At 37.6% G+C, this 19,133-nt stretch overlaps 1 protein-coding gene and 2 pseudogenes across 1 annotated transcript; 1 reads left to right on the top strand and 2 right to left on the bottom strand.

The window, feature by feature from the left end:
- Positions 1–519: 519 nt before the first annotated feature.
- LOC120214856 lies at positions 520–17,744 on the bottom strand (annotated as a pseudogene).
- Positions 2,999–4,767, top strand: LOC120215022 (annotated as a pseudogene).
- LOC120215021 lies at positions 5,843–6,913 on the bottom strand. The gene has a single exon (XM_039212824.1). The coding sequence runs from the start codon at positions 6,911–6,913 to the stop codon at positions 6,014–6,016; it is 900 nt and encodes a 299-aa protein (XP_039068755.1). The 3' UTR covers positions 5,843–6,013.
- Positions 17,745–19,133: the final 1,389 nt, after the last annotated feature.

The raw sequence follows: 19,133 nt of genomic DNA, 5'->3' as shown, positions 1-19,133 counted from the left end.
AACATGATGGACCCATATTTCACTCTCAACATAATACCAATAATTTCTGTCAATTAAAGGCTGGTGTCCTAAGAAGGCCATTGAAACTAAAAGAGTTATAAATTTAGTTCCCTAGACACATAACCCTTACCAGTTAAATATACAACAGGCTGCTAGTAACAACCAGAAGCATCTCATAAAGACATACATATATGCATGCAACACAGGCAGACAGGGAATTCACAGGAGAATAAAGCTAATACAGATGGAAACAAAACAAGACAGTTCACACAATCATGAATATACACAAGATTCCTTCTATCAAATTCCATAGGGTTAATTTAACATAGTATTCACATTTATGGATATACAGTACATCAAAGCAAATAACAATTTATCCATCAAAAGATAATAAAATTATCAAAGGCATCAATTTATAAGATACTTAATAAGATCAGTAACAAATTTGCAATGCCAGTTTCTTAAAATCAGAAAAAAATTTGTTTCCATAAATACCAGGTTAGTTTGCTACGGCAGTTGATAATAAAAGTGAAATCGCACATGTTACTTCCACAGGAAATCTACTTCTGCTGCTTACTAAAACGAGGATGAAAATAAGATAGGCGTGAAATCGCACATGTTATATTAGCCATGTTAGAGCTACTCAAATACATATTCATACAGATAACACAAGGTTAAAAAATCAACCTCTTTTCAAAAAAGTTCATAACTTATCGGGAGGAAAGCCTTTGGTGCAAATCATCAGCCAATGCCTGTCTCAAACTTTCCCCAAAGTAATAGAACTGCTTCTCGCTCTCGAGCACCCTTGCTGGAGCCCCAGTTTCATCTGAGTCCTTCTGAATCTCAGGCTCAGGCTCTCTTGCAATCTGACACAAATTATGCAACACGCAACAAGCTACAATAGTTTGTGGTGCATGATTAAGCCCCACATTCAGATCTCGGAGAATTTTCCACCTCGTTTTAAGTAACCCGATAGCTTCCGCCACAACAGACCTCCCTTTCATCAGCATCCCATCGAACAAATTTTGAGCAGGCGTCCCCGCCCCATCCGGAGAAAAGGGTGTCATAAAAAATGACAATAAAGGATAACACCAATCTCCAACAATATAAGGCCTAACATGATGACCCCTAACATTGATGACCTTATCCCACACAATATCACCCGATGTAAGCCTATTATACAACAAACTATCTCTAAATGAGTAGCATCATCTGCCCCACCAGGAGCTTTAACACAAACATCCCAGAAAATTTTCCTATGGTCAGCAACAACCTGAAGCAAAACCGAATCATACCCGTATTTGCATTTATAAGAACTCATCAAATTCCGATCGAGATTCAGCCCACGAACCTTTATCGGGCTCCCATCTATAGCCCCACAAATGTTAGGCAGTGAAGTAAGTTCCTCAAACCCCTGGGTAGTCTCAATCAACCTTCTACGAGAAGCCGGGATCTTAATGAACTCCGGGTAGATCTTAGTAGCCAGGAGACGAGTCACCATGTTGGTGATTTTAGAAACGATGTAAGGATCAAGAGAAGAGCGTGAAGCGATGGTTTTAGCTGAGTATCCATGGCAGAGACGAGAAAGCACCATGGCTACAGCATAATCAGAAGGAAGGGACAGATTCGAAGCGGCTATGAAGGGCTTGAGCTTCTCAACCACGGTGGTGAAAACCGGGTAGGAAAGCCCATACAAGGACCTCCATTCGGCATCACGTATTGGAGGGTCCATCGACCAGATATGGTCAGTGGAGAGAGCGCGAAAAGCGGCGACGGAGAAGTGGGAGGAAGAGGAAGGAGGAGGAGAAGGCGAGGAATCGGGTTCCTTTTTCTTGGAAGAAGAGGTTGCTAGGAAAGAAAGAATGGATGCAAGAGTGAAGAAGAGGAGAGGGCAGGGGAAGAAGATGAGAGGAGAGGAGGAAGAGGAAGGGAAGGGAAGGAAGTGGGAGGAGAGGAAGGGGAAAGGAGGGAAGTGGTGGGATCGAGAGAATTGTGAAGGTGGAGGAGATTCGATAACATCAACAAGAAAGTTTCATCCATTGATGATGAACAAACAAGAAAAAAAAAGTTTCGGATTTTTTTTGGAAGGATTAGGGTTTTTGAGTGATTGGATTTGGGGAAAAAATAAAGATCAAGGAATTTGGGAATACGGGTTTGCTTTGTTTACAGCTGAATGTGAAGAAAAACATCAACTTTTTGACAATGAATTCAAAGCGTTATGTTAATCTCCTTTGCTTCTCAAGTCTTTTGCGAAGAACAAAAAGGAAATTATGTTTCAGACTTCAGTTGAAGCAATAACAGGGAAGGGAAAGTTGATAGTTTTCGTTAGGGATAAAGCAACCTGTAGTTATTAAATTTTACAGTTTTTCCAATTTAGTCCTTCAAATTTTATTTTAATTTATATTAATTTATAAACTTATTTATTTTAATTTTTTTATAATGTAATAATATCAATAATGTCACTTAATATATTTTTAAATAATGGTAAAGTACACAAATGATCCTCTTTCAATAAGATATTGTGTTATTGAGTCTCTTAAATATTAAAATTTATAAAATGGGATCCAACTATATAGAGTTGCTTTGTTGAGCCCCTTGACTATTAAAAGTTACAAAATAGTGACTCAACTATTCATTGTGTTCTAAACTCGTCCTTTTCTGTTAAAAAATTAATGACAATATGAACTAAACGTTAACATGCTAACTGAGATATGATAAAATTTGATCTCATAATCTCAAACAACTATCATATCTCATGTAGCAGGTTAATGTCTAGCTTAAATAACCGTTAATTTTTTAATGAAAAATGATGAATTTAGAACATAATGAATAGTCGGGTCGGGTGACCATTTTGTAATGTATAATAGTTGAATGACCATTTTGTGTAACTTTTAATAGTCGAAGAACTCAATAAAATAATATTCTATAATCGGAAGACTTAATAAAATAGTATCCTATAGTCCGAGTACCATTTGTATACTTTACAATCATTAAAGAAATGCAACCCAGCAAATTTGTTATAGATGAATTCACTTGATCTTTGTTCTTACAACAAGACTTTCAATGAATTAAGTTTTCGTTTTAGTCGTTTCCCCTGTTACTTGGCTGTAATTGCACTGGTTTCAGTATTGGGTGAGTCAGGGGAATAAATGGTGTGATTTCTGCAAAAATTTTCCTATCGAATAACCCGTCAAGTATTCGGAACCACGAGCTCGGTCAACGGCTTAAGGAAAATGTTGCTAAGAGGCTAACTACTATGCGTAAAGAGAGTGCAGCCAAAGAGAAAGAACAAAAGGATGCAGTTCGTGCTCTTGAACAGATTGAAGCTGTAAGTAACCCTCAATTAGGCTTTTCTTGTTAATGCTTTATGTTTATTTTCTTTTTAATGATTAGTATTTCTGAACAATGTTTGCCAGAAAGCTAAGCGGAGTTATCAGAAGGTCGTTGCTAGTTTTTAGGCGAGGGATTCTAATGCGCAAGAATTAGACGGGCAAGAAGGTAAAGTACATGCCATCTTTGACTTCCATTTTATTTTAAATAGTAAAACTTATGGTAGTGATAGAAGTTTTTGGTTAGTCTTGAAACTTTGAGTTGCAGTCGTCATCTGCATGATTGGCTTATTGTATGGTCTTAAACCCTTTAGATTCTACTTAGGACTATGCAGCGTTGTGTTGTATTCTGTTTAAATAAGAGATTATCAAACCTAGGCTATATGCATTGGATTTCAGCTGAGATTAATAGCTCTTCTTGAGTATTTACATGACATCGAGACTGGCTTTTAACACCATCTTGCTGTTGCTAAATTTCCTGTCGTAACAGTGGAGCTTTTGAGTTTGGATTATTGCAGGAAAATGCATGTCTAATCTAGTTTATGTAATAATGTTTACTTTTAAACTTCCGTAGCATAAGGTATTATTTGGTTTACTATTCACTTCATATAGAGTCCATTACTATTCTAACTCTTACAGCTTGATGCAGACTGGGAATATGACAGTAGTTCAGGTTATTACTACAATCAAAACAACGGTTTATGCTATGATTCAAAGTCAGGATTCTACTATTCCGATGATATAGGTATAAATCTGCATTTTAACAAAGTGTTTTTTCCTTTCTTTCTTTCTGAAGATAATATATTAGATTAAATGTTGTCTTTGGTATATTTACTTAGAGGGACTGCCACAGGCAGGTGGGTGACTCAGTAAGAGGCATACGCCAAGGTTCAAGCTTCATCAAATACTAAACCGAGCGGTCCTATTTTGAAAAAGCCATTTCCAACTTTGGGGGCAGGACCAGTTGCAGATAGCAAAAGTGTTGCTAAAAGTAAAAATGAGACTGCACCCGGGCCTGTCCTTTCAGCTACACTAAACCCCATGAGATCTGTTAAAGGTGCTCAGCCCTCACTCGCTGTTAAGAGAAAAAGACAAGATGAGAAGAAACCCAAGGCTGTATCTAAAGAAGAGGCAGCTGCACTCAAAGCAAGGGAAGCTGCGAAAAAGAAAGTTGAAGAGAGAGAGAAACCGTTGCTCGGCTTGATTCAAGAGGTATGCTTCAGCATGCTACTAAATTTCCATTTTCCTTCTCTCGGTTTGGAGAGGGGGGCAACTTAATTTGACCATATTCCATATATTGTACTACTATTATCGAAGACGTTACTCTAATCCCTCGTTTGTTTTTCCATTTATACTTTATTTTCATTGACTGCAGAAGCAAAATGTCATTGATGGAGTGGATGACACAACTTTGGCTGTATACTATATAGCCATGTAACTGGTTGGTTGGTCCAAATATGTTGATTTATGATATTTTACCCTGGAAATCTAGGGTCAATATCAAGTGTGTTTTGGTTATAATATCTTTGTTACAATTAGAAATACCAAACTGATTTATTAGGGCAATAGAGTGATTTTCTTCAACTGTATTTCGTCGCAGATACCGGAAACATGTCGAAGCAGGTTCATATATTTTACTTAACATGAATGTTGTATTAATGTTAAAGAATGAACCAAAATGGTAGCTCTCAACACATTCTTGTTATTGGAAAGTGGCAGATTTGCTTGTTGTATATACTTGCATTTTTAATCCTTTTTCTCTCTCTCTTTTTGCTTGTAAAACCTTGAAATTCAACGTTGACCTGGTGAATTTTGGTCTGGTGACTGTTGTCAGGCTCGTAAGATAATATTAAATACTACAAATTGAGCAAGTGGCGTACAATGGGACTCTGTTGGGTTTCCAAGTCAAACATTTGGAGCTTAGTAAAAAATATAGTGCCTAGAGTCGGCTTAACCCCCAACAAAACCATTTTTTTAAAACTTGATCATTCAATTTTGATATTGTTCTATTTTTATGACAATGTATCTGTCTTTTAAATTTTTTGAAGAGGACTCAAAATTTTCTTTTAAATTTGTCAAAATATTCTTAAATCTTTCTTCACAAACTTTTAACTTCTAGGATTTTCTTTAATTCTCATGTTCTTTCAGATTCTAATGATGGGGAGGTGGATAAGTAGGAGATGAGTAATATATCATGATTTCACAATGATCAGATGATACAGATTGAATATTACTCTTATGAGTTTTGGGTTGAAGTTTTATGATAAAGAGATTTTAGAAGAAAAAAAATTAAATTGATTGAGTGATAAAAAATGACGTAATCAGTTGGTCGATATCTAGAATGACAAGAGAAGACGTTGGAAAATGACAATATTAATGACGGTGTGAGATGGGGAAGAAATTCCAAAAATTGTAAAGTTGTTGAAAATTTGATGAAATGAAGAAGAAAGAGATGAAATGACTTTCATATGAGCAAAAAATCCCAAAAGTTGATCAACAAAATTCGCATTAATCCGAATTATGCAATTTGGAACCAAAAAAATTCGCAGTTTCTTTTAAACCTGACCTGTTTACATTGACAATCTACCTCTGTATGGAAAAAAAATGAGCTGCTAGTTGATACTGATATACATAGTGCTTAATTACGAAATCCCGTTCATCCACGTGTCAAAGACCCAATACCTCTAGAAATCCATGCATCCCAGGAGCCCCTTCCTGTAAGGTAAGTAAGTCTTCCTCTTCATTTCCACCGAGACGGCCCGGTTCGTCTTGTAATGCAACTCGTGAGCCGAAACCGGCCCTCTCCTCCTCGAAACCGAACCGATGCTTTCTGTGGACCGGAAGCTTGAAATTTTCACATCCTCCGGTTCTTTCCTACACAGAACACCATATTTCCTTCTAATGGAGTCTTCACTTGTTGTTGCTCTGCTCTCTGATGCACTCCTGAACAACAAAATGTCTTTCAACTTCCATTTTCCGTTACCGAAAGGTAGCGAAATGGCAGAGAGGATTGAATCGACGTAAGATTTGGAGTTGCTTGTGTTGCAAGAAATTGTACTTTTTGATGAACTTTCCTCCTTTGTTTCAAACATGATGTCGGATACTCTAAAAGGAGACAAAGATCTGGTCTTTTTATGAACATTGTGCGTCCTTTCTCTCCCACGTTGTCCCCATTGTATGTTCTTGTCCTCTTGTTCTTCTTCTTGCTTTCGCTTCGGTTGTTCTACGAGTAATACTACTCCTCCGTGACTTGTCTCGCTCGATGCTTCGGATGGATCAAAATCATGTTGTTGAGGTCTCAAAGGCCGGATCTTTCCGCCATCGAAAAGCTCCTCCGCGGACAATGAAGTCCTCTCTAAGTGTCCACTAAAGTCAAACTTGAAATCTTTGCACCCGCCACCGTCCTCGCCGTCAATCGTATCTCCTCCTTTTCTTTTAGGCTGTTGATAGAAAGAGGGAGTGGTGGGGACGCTGTTGAAGAAATTGTCAAAGCGTTGAGGACTCGAAGGAGCAGTCATGTAAGGAGATGAACATGTGCTATCGAAGTTGAATTCGATTGCAGGGACCGGAACTTCGATCTCCATTGACATACTTGGGTTTCTCAAGATTTCCAGGTTATTAGAACCCAAGGTGAAGAAGATAAACGAGGGAGTGATATATATATATATATATATATATAGGAAAGGAGGAGGAAGGAGAGTGATATTGACCAAGGACTCAACAGTGACAAAGGAGCCGCCATTATTTTACAAATCTAACTACTGTTATATATATGCATGTATGACATATCATTGTATGATTGAGTTGCAAAGGGGTTCGTTAGGTGTGAAACAATGAGGGGCAGAAATGATTTATTTGTTACATTTTATTGATAACAAAGTTTCATTTTAAAATTTTAATATTTTAATCAACATGGGTCGATTCAAGTGTTGAGCAGTATGATATTGCTTAAGCAAGGTATCTAGTTCTAGTTTTGATGTATACAAAAAGTTCTTGTTAGGAGAGCTAACCCATCAAACCCTAGAAATCAAACACTGATAATCTTCTAACAGATAATTAGGACAATTAATATTGTTTTCGTTTGAATATTTTATTGGAAGCTGGTTTGTATAATCTAATGCCACCTGGTTTCCCATTGTTCCTTTGGTGAGCCAATAATCCAATTAATCAAACCCTAATTTTAATTGGGGGAAAAACAGTGTTAGTAATACATTTAAAACACGTGATTTGATGTTTTATGTCAACTTTGATATTTTATTTTCTTTTTATTGTCAAATTTGATCAACTTTTGTAATTGAATATGCAAAGCTCAACAACTCTTTTATTTATTTATTTATCTTTTAATAGAAAAATATCCAACCATGACTGCCCTATGGACCAAAAAAACAGGTTTAATTATTTTTAGGTCATTCATAATTTTAAAATTTTAGTTCCAACCAAATTTTAGATTCAATTGCTTGTTAGGCCCTCTTATTTTAAAATTAGGCAAATTAAAGTATTGATTCTTCACCAACAACAAGTTGACCTAGTGGGATGAGGCATTAGGTCCCTTAAGCAAGGTCAGGAGTTCGAATCCTGACGTTTACAGATGAAGCAAACTGGGTTGGGAGGGTCGCCCTCGCCTCTGTAGTACCCGATCTGGATTAGTCGGTTAATAAATCGGATACCAGTGATTAATTAAAAAAAAGCATTGGTTCTTCAAATTTTGGGTTAAATTATCTTTTAAGTCCCTTTAGTTTTGAGATTAGGCAAATTAAGTTTTGATATATAATTTTTTTAGTTTAAATACTTATTAAAACCCTATCAATTTCAAAATTAAATAATATATTATAGCATGACACCCTAATTTTAAAATGGATTACTTAATAATTAAACTATACCTCTTATTTTGTTATTATTTACATTTATCTCCCTGAACGTTTGTTCTGACTACGTCCCTACGTGTATGTTAAGATGCACTAGGAACAACATATACGCTAGGATCCGGGATTGGTGGCGTAACATAGTTATAGCCATAACCATAACCGTAACCGTCTTAGCCTTGTCATTGATGATATCCTCGGTTCCGTTGGTTTCCATAATCAGCACTCCGCTGTCAAAACCGGTTTTAAGTAGGCGTCGGAGAGGTGTAGTGTAATTCATGCTATACCATAGAATTATGCAGAATCTGAGATAGTATTTGCAGAGATGGAAATGGTTGGAAAAATAATGAGAAATAATAGCCTTGTATGGGAGATTGCTTTCAAATTCAATATATTACAAAGTAGTCTGAGTTTATTACAATTCAGTCAATTTCGGACCTTCGCTCACTTGGTAGAGCGGAGGACTGTGGTTGGAGCATCTCCCATCCGAAATCCTTTGGTCGCTGGTTCGAATCCGGAAGGTGGGATTTACTTATTTTAATTTTTTTTTATTTCCAGAACGGAATTCACTTTCTCGGCATCCAAACAGGGATGCTGGAAAGTGGGTGTTGGATGAATGTTTGATCAATCAAAATCCTTGTTTTTCTCTCTTTAATTTCATGGTTTTTTTTAATGAATCGTTGAAATATGATGAAATTTTGTATTAAAAACCATATCTTTTGTGCATGATTTCCTACAGCTACATCCAAACTCCCATAGCTTTAAAAATGCTAAATTACAGTTTCTATCCTTCAACTGTTCTTATAATTAAGAATTGTTCTTTAACTCTGCATGATTCAATCTACTTTTATAATTTGTTAGTTCTAATAGTTGACAACTTAAATATTCAATTAAAATATTTAATTGAACTTGAAGAGATTCTGCTAATGAAGTGAAATCGCATTCTTCAGGTGCAGAGCTACCAAATCCGAAAAGACAGAGGAGGAAGATGAAGAAGTTCGAGCCTGATAAGTCATTTGTTTTACGGTTTGTAAAGATTTTTGGCTGCCGGAGGTCTTCCACGGAAGCTGCTCTCAACCTGGCGTTGGGGGCAACTTACTACCTTACCTCCCTTCATCCCATTACATATGGGAATAGGATCAGCTAATTTTAGGTTGCTGGTTCGAATCCACCAGGTCGGATAAATCTATTTTGTTTTTAACATACGGTGGTTTCATTTTCAGAGCGGAATTCACTCTGATAACTTCTCGGTCAATATTTTAATCTTGTACATATTAAACTTGAGATTTCTCTTCAGTTAATGTTACTTTACCTTTAGTCTGTCATAATCTTACTTAAAAAAAATTAATCGAGCATGATTTTTAAGTGTCATCGAGTAAATCAATAAAAATTGTTGGGATAATGCTTTGGGGGGGGGGCGGGGGAATTGACACATATGGACTGTTGAAAAATTATTTTTCAATCATGGTGAAATGGATGGTGTATGAGAGAAGTCGGTTGGTTCCTTTATGAAATTGGTTAGATCTAAGGTGTTTTTGCTTGAAGTCTAGACCTAGGGACGTATGCAAGATTTTATGCTAGAGGCAAACTTAGAAAATACACATAAAATTTTAAAATATAAGAGATATTGAGAATTTTAAGAGCCAACTATCTCCGCCCTCTATTGATCCATCCCTACCTGTAACTAGAGACATGTATGGATGATGAAGAGAAGACGTCGTATTTTTCATTCGTCTTTTCTAAGACATCAAATGATTCAGTCGACTTTCCCTAATATTTATTATTAGCTGCCAGTTATTTAGTTAGTTTGTTATTAAACTGTTAGACTTTTAGTTAGATCTAAAGCAGTTAGAGTAATTGTATATAAATACTTTAGCTTTGTAAACATTATCGATATATGAAATATATGAAGTACTCTCCATCAAATATTCTTGTTCTAACATGGTATCATGAGTCATACGATCCATTTAGCCTTTTTTTCACGCGTCAGCTGTTCTTGGGTGAGGTCGGAAGGGTCAACACTGGGTCAATACTTTCTCCAATCTCAAATGTTTCTGTTATGTACTCCAATTCGGTTGGGCATAGTGATCGAAAACAGTTTTTAGGTGTGTGTGATCACTGTAAACTTCGAGGACATAACAAATTAATCAGTTTTCATGCTGATTTCAAATTCACCAAGAAAAAAGGGAGTCGAGTAGCTCTGGCTTCTACCCGATCAGTTCTTGGTCCTCCCAATCAGGCAAGTCTTGAGTCACAACAAGCTGATACTTCCAGTCTTCCAATTGCTCCTTTGTTTACACACCCCCAGTACAACCAGATTCTTCATCTCTTAAACAAGGAGCCTTCTGGGACTCAGCAATAAACCTTGCAGTTATTGTTTCTGACAACTCTGACTTGAGTGATCATTCTTTAAATTGGATATTGGATACATGGGCTACTGACCACATGCTATATGACTTTCAGAGGTTAATTTCTCTTATTTCGTGTAGCTTAAAATCTAGGCTTGTACATTTACCCAATGGTCAAACAACTCATATCACTCACAAAGGTTCTTTTTGCTTTAATCAGGACCATTCAATTACTAATGTTTTGTTTGTTCCACAATTCTCTCGTAACCTTTTATCAGTCTTCAAATTAACTAAAGAACTAAATTGCAGTGTTTCTTTTTACCCTGATTTTTGTATTTACATTATTTCTCCACTGTAAGGATTAAGGGGATTGATAGAGAGTCTCGAAGGTTGTATTTTTTTATTCTAGTTTGGTTATGGCATTTCTTCTATTTTTCATTGTAATTCTATTTTTTCAAGTTCTTCAAAATTTGTTTGTCTCTGGTTCTTCAAGTTGTATGAGTCATTCAAACATTAATAATACTAAGTTTTGGCATGCTGCCCTATCCAATTTACATAAGATACATTATTTGCAGTCACACAAAATTTTTTTTATAAGAATAGGAGGTCTCATTAAAAACTTCCCTCATAGTTGCCTCTAGATTAGAGGCAACTAACGGAAGGAGGAAAAGAGTACCTCAATATATTAATAAACCAAAATTACATAAGACTTCTGTTTACAAAATCACCCGAAATAAAAGACCAAACATAACCACTATAACACTGAAGACATTCAACATATCCCCTCCTTAGCTAACTTGTTTGCCTCCCAATTACAAGCCCTAGAAACTAGCCTAACCATAATGTCCCTAGCAGAAATTAAATCCTCAATTTCCCCAACCAAAGAACTGAAAAACACAGGGGCAACAAAAGGCCTCAAAATCCAATCCACTGTTGTTTTGCAATCACTCTCAAGAATAAGTCTTCCCTTCAACACCCATTCCGAATAAAGAAACAAATCAATGCCTTCTTTAATAGCTTTCAACTCAGCAAACAAAAGAGGACATGGTCCCACAGCCTTAGAAAAAGTGATCAAGATAGAGCTATTCGAATCTTTCAACAATCCTCCAATTCCACCCTGCAAACCATCACCTCTAACCGCCTCATCCACATTGAATTTATAAAATTCAGATGGAGGTGGAAACCAGCACTGATCATTCTTCTTATTAGGAAATTTAACTGCAATCCTGTCTGCAAGCAGAGGATCCCCTATTAATAAATCAATATGGATATTAGCCTTAGGAAATTTAGCTAAAAACCATTTGGCCAGCCTAAATCTGCAAATGAAGAACAGTGTAGAACTGTCAAAATTCCAGTTTTCGAACACCACTAAATTCATAGCCTTCCATAGAGACCACAAAACAACTCCCAGGATAAAATTCCAGATAGAAGATGAAGCCCTTAAAAAAGACCACGAGCAAAGTAGTGACAGGGGATCATTGGGAAAAACTGTAGATATCTCCCATAACCTGATAAACCTATTCCACAGCTCCCAAGCAACAAGACATAATATAAAGAGATGTTGAATTGTTTCTTCCTCCTTTTGACATAAAGGACAAAATAAATCTTCCAGGGGAACACCTCTTTTTTTAACTCTACTCTAACAGCTAGTTTTTGGTGAGATAGTTGCCATAAAACTGTTTCAACTTTTGGAGGAACCAATCCAGACCATACCTATTTGTTCCACTGAAAATTCCCTCCAGAACTACGTGTAAGTGCTGATCCACAGGCCTTAACTGAGAACAAACCATCTTCATTCCCTGACCATGTCAGAAAATCATCAATTGAATCAATCAAAATAATATTTTCTATCAATGTCATTAGATATATCTATTGATCCAATTCCAAGTCGTATAAATTCTTCCTTAATCGAATATTTCAAACCCAACAACTATTTTCATAACAACCAAAGTCCGCAATTGTTCCCCATTTATTCGTCGATAAGGTATAAATCCTAGGAAATTGTTATTTTAAAGTAGTATGCTTAACCCAAACGTCATTCCAGAATTCAATTGATCTACCATTCCCTACTTGGATCTTCGAATTAGACCTCAAACACTCCCCAATATAATCTTTTTTCTCATAATTATTCAAAATTCCTCTCCATATCCATGAATCATGAGGATTAGCAGTCTTATTAATTGATAGAGATAACTTATTGATATTATGCTTACAACAGATCATCTTCTTATACTGAGAATCTTTCTCATTTGCAAACTTCCAAACCCATTTCCCAAGTAACACTCTATTAACCATAGTCAAATCCAGGACTCCCAAGCCACCCTCCTCGTAAGGTTGACACACCGTTTTCCAATTTACCCAATGAATCCGTTTCTTCATAGGACCATCCCCCAAAGGAATTTAGCCATCAAAGAATTCAGCTTATGATTTTTCTTTAAGGGATTTTGAAATAGAAAGGAAAAAATCGACAAGGATGACAAAACTGTCTTCATTAACACTAATCTCCCGGCCATCAATAATGAATTAGCTTTCCAGCCTGCTGATTTGCTGTTGAATTTCTGCATTACTGGTTCCCACAACAGTTCTGAATTTTTGTTTGTACCTATCGGTAAACCAAGGCATGTCATAGGAAAAGCCCCCACACCACAGCCTGCAATATAAGCCCATTTCTTTAGAATATCCTCATCCAAATTAACTCCAAACAACTTACTCTTATATAAATTAAGATGGAGGCCTGACTTTAAACTGAAAACCCTCAAGGCTCTCCTAATATTAAGAATCTGAGTAGGAGAATCCCTGCAGAATAATATTAAATCATTTGCGAACTGCAAGTGAGTCAAATGGAACATATTATCCTCCCTACCAACACTGAACCCTTCAAACAAAGCACAATCAACAACCTTAGTCAACATTAAATTCAATAATTCCCCAACTATATTAAACAACAAAGGAGACAAACTGCACCCTTGTCTCAACCCTTTTCCCATCTTAAATTCCTTAATTGGAGAACCATTGACTAGAACTGAGATATGAAATGCAAATCCCATAATTTTCAGTGATCTCAACAAAATTGGCCATTCCACCGAATCATATGCTCTTCGAAAATCAACCTTAAAAACAACACATTTCTTCCCTTTTTTCCTCCAAAAATCAATAGCTTTATTGGCCAAAAAGGCACAGTCAAGCAGTTGCCTTCCAGGAATAAAGGCGAACTGTGGAGGACTTACTAAATCTTTAATAACAGAAACAAGCCTTATGGATAGGATTTTGGAAATTATTTTATACTGCCAATTAGGCTAATCGGTATGTAGTCTTCGATCTCTTTTGGATTTTGGATCTTGGGGATCAAAGTTAAAAATGCATGATTGACCCCATGCTCCCAGTTCCTTTCATTATAAAAATCTTCAACAAATTTCATAATATAAGGCTTCAGAATTAGCCAGAATTTCTGAAAGAAACCCATGGTGTTCAATTTGTCTATTGTCTATGCTTTTTCAAGTTGTATAAGTCATTCAAACATTAATAATACTAAGTTTTGGCATGCTCGTTTAGGGCATTCTTCTCTATCCAATTTACATAAGATACCTTATTTGCATTCACACAAATTTTATGCTAATAATATACATGAGTGTTCAATTTGCTCTCTTACCAAACAGTCTAGGTTATCCTTTCCAAACAACTCCTCTCAGGCATCATATTAACTTGTGGGGCCCCTTAAGAGTATCTACTCATAGTTGTTATAGGTATTTTCTTATAGTTGTAAATGATCATACAAGGATGTGTTGGGTTTTCTTATTGAGACTCAAGAACGATGCAATCCTTTCCTTTTCATTCTAAAGTACCTGACAAATTTTGACTCAAACGATAAAAGGTAAGGGGTATAAATCTTCACATACATATAAAAATAGCACAAATTACAACACAATGAATTTCCATTTATCAATTAAAAACTAAAGATACATCAAAAATAAAAGTGACTTCAACTGGAAATTTGACTGAAAGTGCACAACCTACCGTGAAAAGGGGAAAATAAATGGTAAAATTACTTTATCTTGTAAAGTAAAAGAGATTATTAAAGCATATATGACTGAAAGCTTGTATTTTCCAAACCAATGTAATACTATCCATTGCCGACCAATAACCTCCGGCAAGAATCCAAGAAGTTTAGCAGTTGATTAACAACCTTTAGACAAAATCTAAAGATAGTATTACTCTAGTCAAAACAAGAGTGAAAAAGGAACTTTACCAGCTGGCCATCAGCCTTAAGGAGAGGTGACGATGAATCAGATTAAAAGAATCCTCTTGGCTAAATAGTTCTTAGGATTATTAAAATGCTACATAAACATATTGGAGAAGATTCTATTAACAATCATGTTTCATTGAGGAATATGACTTACTAAATTCAATTGAGATGACTCTCAATAAAAATAATTTATTTGCGACCAACAGATTAAGAAGACCATGTGTAGATATTGTTGACGAAAACGGGTAAAGAAAACGAAAGAACACGAGAATTTTACGAGGTTCGGCAATGTGCTTACGTCCTCGGTGCCTAGGCGGCGCTAGAATTTTATTCAATGATTTTTTAGGTCTAGGTTACATCTCTATTTATAATAGAAAACCCTGGTACATAATTACAAAATCAACCCTGTACCGTACCGCGGGGGCACAGCCCCCGCACCCCCAACCCACATAATTTGTAACCCCACAACGAGACTTTCTTTGTAAGGACAGTTGATGTTCGCTCCGCTCCATCTCCTGTCCTCTTTACTGGTATATTTATGAGCCATACCTAACAAATCTCCACCTTGGCGAATATCCTGCCCCTTGGAAACTTCAATGTGGGTTGGGTTACCTTGCTTCTTTAACAACTCGAAACATTCAACAAGTCCAAGCAATGCTTAAACTTGTCTGTCGTAACTGGCTTGGTGAACATATCAGCGGCATTCTCATCAGTATGTACCTTCTGAAACAAAACCTCTCCAGATGCAACCAACTCTCTGATCTTGTGGAACCTTACATCAATATGTTTAGTTCTAGCACGATACACCTGATTCTTAGCCAAGTGAATAGCACTTTGATTATCACAAAGCAACTGAACTCCACCTTGTTGAACACCCAACTCCTTCACTAAACCAGTAAGCCATAAAGCTTCTTTTGCAGCTTCAGCCGCTGCCATGTATTCAGCTTCAGTTGTAAATAGTGCCACGACAGATTGAACAATAGACTTCCAGCAAATAGGCCCTCCACCAAGAGTAAACACATACCCTGTCGTAGATCTTCTATTATCCAAGTCACCTGCATAATCTGAATCCACATATCCTACAACCAAAGGATTATCCCGCTGACTCCCAAAAACAATTCCATGTCCCACAGTACCCTTTAAGTACCGAAAGATCCACTTGACTGCATCCCAATGTTGCTTACCAGGTTTAGACATGTACTTACAAACTTGACTAACAGCATGAGCTAAATCAGGACGAGTACATACCATCGCATACATCAAGCAGCCAACAGCATTAGAATACGGAACCTTTGCCATATTTTCAGCTTCCTTATCTGTCTTAGGGCACTGTTCTGATGAGAGCTTAAAGTGATTCGCCAATGGAGTGCTAACTGGTTTCGCGCTGCTCATCGCAAACCTTTCTAGCATTTTCTCAACATAACCCCGTTGAGATAGCCGCAGTTTCCTTGAGTCTCTGTCCCTGCAAATTTCCATTCCAAGAATTTTCTTTACAGCACCTAAATCTTTCATATCAAATTCCTGACTCAATAAAGTTTTCAAACCGATAACATCATCCATGTTCTTCGCAGCAATCAACATATCATCAACATACAGTAATAGAAAAATAAAGAACCATCATCAATGCTCTTAACATAGACACAACAATCATACTCATCGGTTGTAGCCAATCTTGATCATATAGGAGTCAAACCGTTTATACCACTGTCTCGGAGACTGTTTTAACCCGTACAAAGATTTCTTCAATCTGCAAACTAAATGCTCGTTTCCAGGTTGAGTGAAACCTTCAGGTTGCCGCATGTAGATCTGCTCCTCTAAATCACCATGCAAAAAAGCAGTTTTAACATCCATCTGCTCTAAATGCAAATCCCAACTAGCCACCAATGCAAGTACTGCTCGGATTGAAGTGTGCCTGACCACAGGAGAAAAGATTTCATCATAATCAACTCCTTTCTGCTGTGAAAAACCCTTCGCTACCAAACGAGCCTTGAACTTCTCCCCCTCTTTTTTCTGTTACTGCTGGTTTCTTCTTATACACCCATTTGCAACCAATCGGCTTCTTACCCTCAGGAAGGGGAACTAACTCCCATGTGCGATTGTGATTCAAAGACTCCATCTCCTCAACCATGGCTGCCATCCACTTGTCATTTTCCTGACTAGTAACGGCATCATGAAAAGTAACTGGATCATCACTGCTAACAGTAAGTGCAAAAGATACCAAGTCTTCAAAACCCAATCTGTTCGGAGGCTTTATATTCGTCCGTCTCACCCTGTCTCTGGCGAGACTATAATCCTGCAAATCATCCGTAGTGGAACCACCAGAAGTCGGTTGAGAAGTTTCTGGTTTCTTAACTGGAAACTGCTCAAAATCTACCACTGTCGTGTCTTGCTTCTGCTGCAACATAGACTGTTCATCAAAAACGACATCTCTACTAATCACAACTTTCTTCGCAACTGGATCCTAGAACTTGAATCCTTTGACACCTTTCTTGTAACCCAGAAAAATGCACTCCTTCGATTTTGCATCAAGTTTGGATCTCTCATCAGCAGGTACATGCACATAAGCAGGACAACCAAAAATCCGTAAGTTATCAAAACTAACATCATGACCAGTCCATACCTCTTCTGCAACTTTCCCAACCAGCGATGCCATTGGCGATCTGTTGATAAGGTAACACGCCATGTTAACAGCCTCAGCCCAGAAGTGTTTGGGAAGCCCCGCATTCAACCGCAAACATCTGGCTCTTTCATTCAACGACCTGTTCATTCGTTCCACAACACCATTCTGTTGTGGTGTCTTGCGCACTGTAAAATGCCTCTGAATCCCATGCTCCTTACAGAATTGTAGGAACTGTGAATCTGTGTACTCCGTACCATTGTCAGACCGCAAACACTTGATTTTTCGTCCTGTTTGGTTTTCTACCTCAGCTTTCCACAGCTTGAACTTCTCAAAAACTTCAGATTTCTGTTTCAAAAAAATACACCCAAACTTTCCGTGAAAAATCATCAATAAAAGTAACATAGTACCTAGATCCACCCAAAGACGATGTCGTGGAAGGCCCCCACACATCAGAATGCACATAATCAAGAATCCCTTGAGTTGTGTGCTTCGCAGTCTTGAAACGGACTTTAGTCTGTTTACCAAGAACACAATACTTGCAAAAATCGAGCTTACAGCTTTTGACACCATGCAACAAGTTTCTCTTTGTGTAATTCTGCCATACCACGTTCACTAAGATGAGCAAGGCGCATATGCCACAAGTTTGTCGTATCATCACAGGACTCAACAGAGTGAACTCCACCTGCAACGGTACTCCCTAACAATCTGTAGATATTCCCTGCAGTCATCTTGCCTTTCATCACAGTCAATGCTCCTTTAACAATCCGAATGGTTTCCCTATCCTCGTCAGCCTTAGGGATAAAACCATTCTTGTGCAAAGTGCCCAAGGAAATCAAATTCTTCTTCAAGTCTTGGATATGTCGAACACCACTCAACGTCCGAACGGAGCCATCGTGCATCTTAATTCTGACATCACCAATACCAACAATATTGCAACATCGATCATCACCCAAATAAACCGAACCAGAATTAACCGGCCTGTATGTCGAAAACCATTCCCTATTTGGCGTAATGTGATCAGAACATCCAGAATCAAGAATCCAAGCATCCGTCAATTGTGTCGTTGAAATAGAAAGCATATCACCCTCACTGCAATCAGAAGTATCATCCTCGACCACGTTCACAGACTTGGATGAGCCATCACGCTTCTCATCATCTGCTTTTTCAACTTCGGACAGTCTCGCTTCATATGTCCCGCCTCCTTGCACTTGTAACAGTGAATCGTCTTCTTATCCCTGGATTTGGATCTGGAATTCCGCTTCCCGGACCCTGCCTTCTCTGGCTTCCGTCCACGATCTCGATTACCCTTGACATATAAGCTATCGGCTTGAGAGCTTTCCCCTGCATTCTGCTTCCGCTGGTTGTGAGCCAACAAGGCTGCAGTAATCTCCTCAACGTTGATAGTCTCTTTCCCATATGTAAGAGTAGTCACCATGTGTTCGTAAGAGGAAGGCAACGAACACAACAGAATCATCGCTCTGTCTTCATCCTCAATTTTCACATCAAGCCGAGCCAGATCAGAAACGATTTGATTGAAGACATTCACGTGTTGCGCCAAATCGTGATCGTCCTGCATCTTCAGCCCATACAGCCGCTGCTTCAGATACAGTTTTGTCGTTAAGGATTTGGACATAAACTGACTTTCCAACTTCCTCCAAATTTCGTCTGGAGACGATAGATGCATGACGTGATACATGACCTCGTCCGCCAAGCATAATCGTATGGTTCCTG

The sequence above is a fragment of the Hibiscus syriacus genome, unplaced genomic scaffold, assembly GCF_006381635.1.
Source record: "Hibiscus syriacus cultivar Baekdansim isolate YM2019G1 unplaced genomic scaffold, ASM638163v2 tig00110109_pilon, whole genome shotgun sequence".
NCBI classification, from domain to species: domain Eukaryota; kingdom Viridiplantae; phylum Streptophyta; class Magnoliopsida; order Malvales; family Malvaceae; genus Hibiscus; species Hibiscus syriacus.
The sequence above is the reverse complement of the archived record's forward strand: the minus strand, read 5'-3'. Positions and strand labels throughout refer to the sequence as shown.